Source organism: Pteropus vampyrus, unplaced genomic scaffold, assembly GCF_000151845.1.
Source record: "Pteropus vampyrus isolate Shadow unplaced genomic scaffold, Pvam_2.0 Scaffold18, whole genome shotgun sequence".
Lineage (NCBI taxonomy): Eukaryota > Metazoa > Chordata > Mammalia > Chiroptera > Pteropodidae > Pteropus > Pteropus vampyrus.
Window position 1 is genome coordinate 2,341,479 of NW_011888799.1, and position 9,228 is coordinate 2,350,706.

Sequence of the window (9,228 nt, forward strand, 5' to 3'; positions counted from 1 at the left end):
CTTGGAGCAAGACAGAGGGAGAATGCAATGATGACACTCACCAGACTCTGTCTTTGGAGAGTATTCCAGTAGGCCTGTGGTTGTGTGTTAAATTAGATCCCTACCTCTCAGGCTGAAGCTTTAAGATAAGATAGAAAGACTGGGGACTTTTCAGTTGGCTGCCTCTGCACTGGGCCCTGCAATAAGACAGATGAATTCATGTGAGCTCATTAAGAGCTGTTTCTCAGTTTGCTATAGTCTTTTGGGTCTTGTGGATGCAACCCTGTTGATGTTTTGGGGCCTCATCTCTGCAGTGCAGGTCCTAAAAGTTGAAGTGCTAAATGTGAGGTTCAAACCCTTCACTCCTTAGGAAAAAGTTTGGGTTCGTGGGTTCCTTTCTGATTCTGGTTCACTGTGCCAGAGGTGGAGTTTATGGTAAGTTGTGTCTCAGCTTCTCCTACCAGTTTTGATATAGGGTTTTTCCCATTCACCTGATGTGTAGGGGTTGCTTGGTACACATTTTTTTGGTTTTTCTAAGAAATTATTTCATATGTAGCTGTAGATTTGGTATGTACATGGGAAAAGTTGAGTTCAGGATCCATTTGAACTGGAACTTGGTTCTTTTTCTTTTGTGGCCACCTGTTTTTTGTTTTGTTTTGTTTTGTTTTTTCATCATATCTACATATGTTTAATTTTTTCCTTCTTTTAATAGATTCTTAGATTTGTACATTCTTAAATTTTTCTATATATATTCTCAAATATTTTATATAGTCTCAAACCCATGAATCTCAAATTTTAGAATTCTTCATTTATCTCTTTAAGCATACTAAACATAATTATTTTTACATTTTGTATTATGGAAAATTTCAAACAAAAGTAGAGATCCTCTTGCTTCAACAATGATCAGCTCATGACCAATATTATTTTATCTATTCCTCCCATATTCTAACACCCCCAGATTAAACATAAAGATTTTTTTTTTCTGTAAATTTAATTTCACCTGATGAGTTTTTGCTCCAAACGTTTTCTATGTTGGCTATTCCTCTGAGGATTCATTTTTTTCATAGGTTTTGTAATTTTTATTTTTGAGGGGATTCATTTTGAATGGCAAGCTTTAATAAATGTGGCTTTTATTATTATGTTTAAATTGTTACTCCCCTTTGATATTTTAGCCTTCCTTGCTTAGTAGTTTTGTGGTTTCTTTCCCTCCGTTGCCTTTCACCCTCAAGTCCAGATCCAGGTGTTAAAACAGCAGCTAACATCCCTCATTCTGCTATGGTGTGGGAGATCTAGACCAAGCTGACCTGCTTCAGGTCCTTTTGTGGGATGGTCCGTGTCACCTGATCCCCAAGTCCATAGCTTCATTTAATCTAGATTCCCAGGTGGCAGCTGGAGGCAGCCTCGTTCTACCGTAGGAAGATCTAGACCTAGGCGCTTATGCTCCCTCTCGTATAGGCCACTTTCAGTCCCCTTTATCTCACAAGAATCAAGTGCTAGACCCCCACAGGCCAGAGCCCTCAGGCCTGGACTTCAGCTGTACTCACTGTTTTGAATATCTTTTCTACTTCTGGTTCATGGAGATGTTTATCTTATTTTTAAGCCTGGCCATGTTTGGTTTTTACTTTCTCTTTTTGTATTTTAACCATTATTTATGTTTTTGGAGGTGAGGAACTGCACCACCATGTAACCAGAAATTCATATAAATGGTTTCGTGTTTCTTGCCTCCCCCTGTCTCTTTTTAACAACATATGTACACCAAAAGTTTTGTTTTCAAAGATATTTTTTGTTATATTATAAATGTCATTGAAATATCATTGAAAGAAACAATTAAAGAGTTAAAAAAAACTTTGGTTACTAATTCTTATAAGTAGGTTTTTACATTTGAGAATATAGCCATTCATAGGCTGTGCTTTGAAAACATTTTACAATTCCAAGAGATTCTAAGATTGAGTTATTAACCACTGGTACACCAAAACAGACTCTCAGCCCTGTCTTACCAGATACTTCCTGTTGTTCTGCCCCACATGCCTTATGCCCTGCCATTTGCCAAGCCAAATTCCTACTGTTACTGGATCTACTGCCTCTAAAGGAAGTCTTTCCTTTCCCTATAGAATGTCCTCTCCTTCCCTTTGATCCCTGTTGGAATCTCACTTAACTCTCAGATGCACCCTCCTCAATGAAGTCTTTCCTCCTCACTGAAGGCAGAAGTCATTTCTCCCTCCTCAGCATTCAGAACAGTTCATACACTCTTACAACAGTTATCACATACTAATTTGTATTATATTTACTTGTGGAGATGACTTGCACCCTTAAATTCCTTTCCATCTCTGTGATTCTAATATAAAAATAAATTAAGGCATGATGGGAAAATACCTTACTTTTATTTTTTCTTGTGAAACTTCAATATCAAGGATTCTCAGAAAAACAGGAAAACCATAAGAGAAAAATAGAATTGACTTTTAAGTAAATGAGATGTTCATATTAGGGCCAGAACAGACAGGAATATAACAATGTTTATATGTTACTTTCAAGAGTTCAAAAGATGCTCACATAAATTCTCATTTGTTTGTTACAGCAAGCCATGAGATAGAGTAGCTGTGATTATCTTCATTTTGGCCAAAAAACTCCAATTAAAAATATAATTTAAAAAATGATGATTTAAGTTCCATTATCTCATATATGCGGTACAATAAAATAATTCATAGTCAGTGTCTCAAAAAGTTCTAGTTTGAACTTATGACACAATGATCTTAAGCCTCGATTTTCTTGGCCAAAAAATGACTAAATGCCTTCTAGGTTCCAGGTGAAAAAGTCTATGATTTTATAGTGCACTTAATTTGTAATGGAAAATGTTGTGACATATTCTTTGATTTTTCTCTGAAGGATATTTGCATATCTGCTATTAAGGAGAAGGATATTGAAGCCAAGCTGACTCAGGTTATTGAGAATTGGTCCAACCAGAACCTGAGTTTTGCAGCATTTAAGGGAAAAGGAGAGCTCCTGCTCAAAGGGAGTGAATCAGGGGAAATCATCACATTGATGGAGGACAGTTTAATGATCTTAGGTTCTTTACTAAGCAACAGGTAATTTCGTAATTTGTGGGGAAAGGTTTTAACTTAGTATTTAGGGTTATAAAAATACTAGGTAAAAGTCCAGTTTTGCATTTGTCGCATAACATGAGATTCTGACCTAGAGTGGTACTTCTTGTCTGTTCCTCTATGAACTACCTTTTTCCTCTAACGATCATGGCCTCCATCTCTCATGCTACTCACCTCTCCTTTCTATTTTTTCCTGGTGGTCCCCATAATTATTCTCCCCCAGATTGACAGCCTATTTCCTGAACATCTGGACTCCTCACTGAGATGTCCTCTTCATTTTTTATTCTCTGTCTTTCATTCCTCCGATTTGCCATCATCACTTAGGTGTTCACCCAATGGGCCAGGAAAAACATGCTAGCAACACATGAAAAGAATATATCATCAGGGGCTTGGCACTTACCAATTTTCAATTTTTATGGTGAAAAATGGCTATATCTGTGCCGGGTTCTCCGTGTCCTGAATGAGGCAACCTGTCCATCATTGGACTACTGAACCAGCTCGAAGGTGATGTGATCTTATGCAGCTTTAGGAAGTTCCAATGGGACTCAGATTAAGCATGCTGACAGGTCTTGATCTGGGCATTAGCAACGTCTAATCCCCATCATTAACAGGTCAATGTACATGGATTGTCTAATACCCATTCTCTAGGTTGGGATCACTGGTTAATAAATGGCATTCTGCATGCCCTCTGGCCCCAGAGACAGTCTTATATTTGGATAATGCACTAATCTACAAAGCTCCTAGTCTAGGGAGCTCTGGGTTGAATTTATTGGGGTTAAGATCTTAGGGCTCACCCTCTGCTTTCATAGAATTTGAATTATCTTGGCAAAGATGACCATAGGATACTCGTGGTTCTCAGACTTCACTGGCTACTACTTTCTCATAGTTAATTGCAAATTTTCCCATCCTGATTTCCTAGATGATGACTTCCTGAAGAAAGACTGTAATTAACCTGAACAGTGTCTGTTGGCCAAGGGATTCAGGATTTGAAGGCTTTCCTTATTTCTTGTATACTTGCATGTAACCTGATTAGTATAGTACCTGTTCATAATACTAGTAAACTCGATGTCGAGACCTTGCTAAGAAAAAGTATAAGGATAGCTAAGAAGTCACTACATTCTGGAAGATTGTCCTCCTAGAGAACTTTGCAGCACCAGTGGATCTAGAAAACTTAATAAGAACTAACCACAGGCTGATCTTGTAGCAGGCAGGGCTACCTGGATGTTGCTTCAGAAGGAAATTGTATATCTTCATGGGTGAACTTGACTCTAGATATTGACTGGATTGTGATACTTTTCTGGTGTATCCCTGATTCCATGGAGCTTCAATGGGTATTCCCATTCATCATGACAGATTCTACCACACAAAGTTGTACAATGCAGGTTCCTGGCCAAAGGACAGAAACTAGTTATGCTAGATTTTATTTCAGATCTCCCCTTTTCACGTTGGGAACTTATACATAATCAAAGATAACTATTTTTTCCTCTAGACAGTACCATTTTTGTCCCCAAATATCTAGGTATTTGAAGTACTGACTGCCTTTTATCTATAGACCAATGGCCAAATGGACAATATACATTAGATGTTGAGAAAAATGTCTCTTACTGCCTGAACAACTCACCTACCTCCTGGGAGCAATTTTTGTATAACTCTCATTCATCTATGCATAACAAGGCTTCTAGAGAAGTTATAGGTTGCACTCAAGCATCATATTATACCCAGAAGAACTCCATTCTATATGTGAGCACCATCAAGTCACCCTGTCCTGGATCAAGAAAAGTTTTAAGACCCTAGTCAACATGCGTCACTCATGGGGCATGCCACTACACCAAAACTAATTGCCATTGCTACAAACTGAAGTCAGTTTCTTAATCCAACTGTAAGTAATTGGGTCTTTACTAAGTAGCTTTCCATCATTTCCTCTATGGCATCCACTCTATTTTTTGTCTTTCTTTGTTATGCTCAGCTTTCTGGACATTTTATATTCTCTTAAACCCTTTTGCCAGCCCTGATGGTCAGAAAACAGGAACCATGCTATTTGGGGGTAGCTAACGGAGGTCTCTAGCACTGCAGAAGGCACAGCACTCTCTGGGTAGGAAAAGCATACCTGTAAGTGGACATCAAGACTCAAGCTTGACTTTGGCCTGTGGTAATAGTTCCACAGACTGGTAACAAATAGTGTCCTATGTATTATTCTCACAGGTGGTCTTCACTTGGATTTGTTTCACAAAAGTTCTGGAAAACCATTTTGTGTCTTATTTTCCCTTTACTCCCAGAAGCAACCAGCACAATTCCCTTATTGGAACTCTGTGACATAAAACTTGGTTCATTTTCCTTCTCTATTACTAACACATGGGAATGATAAGTGAAATCACTATGATTATAAGAGTTTTATTCACAAAAAAGCAAAAATCTCATTAGCTAGAAGAAATTTATTAGGTAGGGACTGCTTTTTAGAAAAAAATGTTCATTCCTAAAGGAATATTATTTCTGTAAATTATTTTGTTAGGCAATACTATTTTCTGAATCTCTATTGAGTTGTAATATTGTATCATTCTTTCGTTTTAGATATAATGCTCCATTTAAAAAAAATATACAGAATTGGGTATATAAATTGTCTACTTCCTCAGATATAATCGAAGAGTGGTTAGTAGTCCAGAACCTTTGGGTTTATCTTGAAGCTGTCTTTGTAGGTGGAGATATTGCCAAACAGCTGCCTCAGGTAAATGTGGTTTTTGTTACTTACCAATAGAATAATTTGGTGTGTGTTGTCAATAAGTCTTTGTAGAAGTCTTCACAAAGACATATAGTCATGTCTTGGTTATTTGTACCAGGAGTTGGCAAACTATGGCCTATTTGCCTATTTTTGTAAATAAAGTTTTATTGGAACACATTTATGTTCTGTCTAAAGGCTTTAGCATTACAACAGCAGAGTTGAGTAGTTATAACAGAGACCGTATGGTCTGCAAAGCCTAAAATATTTATTATCTGGGCCTTTAAAAAAAATTAAGTGACCTTTGACTTACATTAGCAGAAAGAAGAAATTCACATCTTTTCAGAGTGAAAAATCTCTAGATTGTCTGAGGTTGTGAGGTATAGTCAAGTATGGTACTGTTAAATTATAGTAGTTCATCTCTTCCAAGAATTAACCTTATAATATCCTGCTGAGATTAGTATTAAAATTAATCTATATACTGTAAGTGCAGTGAACTATTAGTAAGTCAATTAATAGTAGACCAGAAATACACCGTGGGGTAAGGAAACTTTGCCTTAGAAGGATGTAACAAAATCGTTAAAACAGCTCTATTCGGGCCTTTTAAATAAGTGCCAAAACTAACTAATAGCTTTATTCTGTGATGGTAACCTCCCTCTTATAAAATTAAGCCTGCTCTCTCTGAATTTCCACACCTACAAACAGGATCTATACAGATTAAAAATCAAGGATAAAGAGTTTTGAAAATGACTGATTTCTCTTTAACACATTTTTTGAAACAAATCTTTTTTTTAAATCAGAAAGTTGCATTTTTAAAAATACACTTAAAAGTTTTAAAGTAGGCAAGACTATGCCAATTTCTAGAGGTATTTTTGCAATTGAATACAAAGATTGCTATCATTCATAGTAAATAGAAAATTTTCATATGCAAAAATGTAAACGAAGCTTTGGTTTGGGTTTTTACTGTTTTCTCCTTTCTTTTTCCTTGGATATTATTGAGCTGTAATTATTCCAAAGATCTTGAGAGCAAATTATTTTTCAGGCCTCTTCAGTTTTCTCATCAAACCAAAACACTCAGAGTGCTGAAAGACTAGGTCTGAACTTGAAGTTGATAGTCTTGAAATTAATCATGTGTTACTTTGAAAACATATGATACGTAAGGAAACAGGCGATAAACCCTATTGTGATAAAGCAGTATTTCAATAAGCAGTTTTATGACTTTGGATTTTTGTTGTTCAGAATTAATTCAGATGAAAAAAGAATCATCCCTTTAAATTATGTAGCCTGAGACTAGTAGAGGCTGTTTTGAAGAAATATAGGAAATTCTAAAGTGAATACTTTGCTTAATTCAAGTATCCAAATGCTAATTTTTGCTGTGGATTTGTTTTTAGGAAGCAAAACGTTTTCAGAACATTGACAAGTCATGGGTAAAGATAATGCAGCGAGCTCACGAGAATCCCAATGTGATTAGCTGCTGTGTTGGAGATGAAACCATGGGACAACTTTTACCTCATTTACACGAACAGTTGGAAGTATGTCAGAAGTCACTTACAGGGTAAGAATTTAATTTTTAAATTACCTATCATTTTATACATGCTGGTATTATATCTTAAGCAAGTTAATGCTATTATCAACTGCATTTTGGGTTTGGTAGTGATGGCCGAAATAGTGGTGAGAGGAATTTCACATTTCACATAAATTTAATTTTTCTGCAAGAAAAATACCTTCAACTTGGGGGTGGACAAATTAAAGCATTGCATTAGTTTCATAGGGCTGCTGTACAAATGATCACAAACTGGGTGTCTTAAAACAACAGAATTTTCTCACGGTTCTGGAGGCTGTAGGTCGGAAATCAAGTTGTCAGCACCTTCTGAAGGCTCTTAGGGAGAAACTTTCCTTGTTTCTTCCTGCTTCTGGTGAGTCTAGGAATTCCTTGGCTTGTGGCTACATAACTCCAATCTCTATCTCTGAATTCACATATCCTTTTTTTTATTCTGGTGTGTCTCTTATAAGGTCACTTATTGGATTTAGGGCTTATCTGGATACTCCAGGATGATCTCTTCTTGAGATCCTTAACTTTAATACATCTGCAAAGACCCTTTTTCCAAATAAGATTCCATCACAGATCCCAGGAAATAGAACATAGACCTATCTTTTGAAGTACTTCCATTCAGCCCACTCCAGGCATGGAATAGAGATATGCACTAAAGGAACAATTTACTAGACAAATTCATAGAGAATTTTCTTAAAAAGCAGTTCATTCTCAATTTCTATTTGAAATAAGGTGAACATATATCTTGATTTTTCTAAGTTTATGCCTCTTTCCTAGCTTAATGGTTAGTTGTGCCCCTTTTCACTATTAAAATGGGCTGGTTTGGAGATACGTTATGTGTTCACTTTGAGTTTAACCCATGAGGTTCAAAATACCCTTGAAGCTCACAGGAGAGCTCTTAATGAGAAAGAAGATGACAGATGGGGTAGGCTTGCTATGCATCCTTTTCTTGTTTCCAAGTGACTTTTTCCAAGTGACATCCATGGTATAGCATAGACTTCGAGTCTAACCAAATATTTCAGAGGCAAGTGGGAAATTACAATAGATGTTTGCTATTATCTTATTGAAGATGTTAGTGATTATGTCTTGACTAAAAAGATAAATAAGTAAATAATTCAGAAAAAAATCATTTGGTAACATGACTTTATTTAAAGGTATTTGGAGAAGAAGCGATTACTATTTCCAAGATTCTTCTTTGTATCCGATCCAGTTCTCCTGGAAATACTTGGACAAGCCAGTGATTCCCATACCATACAGGTATAATCTAAGTATCTATTACCTAAACCTTTTATTTTTTTCCACAGCATACATAATTATTAATAAAAATGAAGTTAACATCTTAAAAGTGGAGGCGGGAAAGAAGGGTATTAAAAATTATGTTGATTATAAAATATCCTTTTTTTCTGTGTATTTGGAGCTCATCAACCTGAGGCAGGGATCATCAATTATGCCACTCACCAGCTCGATGACCTTAGCCAGCTTCTTAATTTTCCTGTACCTCAGTTTCCTCTCCCATAAAATCAGGATATTAATGGTTCCCACCTCATAGGATTATCATAAAGATTTTGTGAGCTAATGCATTGAAAAATATCTGGGACTAGTATGTGCTCACCAAATGTAATTCATTATTATTTAATCTAAGTATTCTTAGATCAGAAAGAGCTTGTGGTTTATATTTGTCCTTTTTTTTTTTTTCTGTCCAGAATGCTTCTCAAATGCTTTTAGCCATTTCCAAGGGCAACATTTCCAGGAGGAAGAGAAAAACTACAGAGAACTGGGAATGGGAGGCCCTTTCTGGTTTGGGAATCTGGGAAGCAACTAATAGTATCTTCCTTGTTGGTTTCCAGGAAGTTGAGGGGATGAGAAAAGAGAAGAGAGAAGTAAAA

General features: G+C 36.4%; 1 protein-coding gene across 1 annotated transcript in view; it reads left to right on the plus strand.

Moving 5' to 3' along the window:
* Positions 1-9,228, plus strand: part of DNAH8 (dynein axonemal heavy chain 8) — a 339,355-nt gene that overhangs the window by 146,220 nt on the left and 183,907 nt on the right. Inside the window, exons 36-40 of the mRNA XM_011354823.2 lie at positions 2,863-3,062; positions 5,646-5,799; positions 7,182-7,345; positions 8,497-8,599; positions 9,046-9,222. Coding sequence (XP_011353125.2) covers positions 2,863-3,062; positions 5,646-5,799; positions 7,182-7,345; positions 8,497-8,599; positions 9,046-9,222 — 798 coding nt within the window. The remainder of the gene's footprint in view (positions 1-2,862; positions 3,063-5,645; positions 5,800-7,181; positions 7,346-8,496; positions 8,600-9,045; positions 9,223-9,228) is intronic.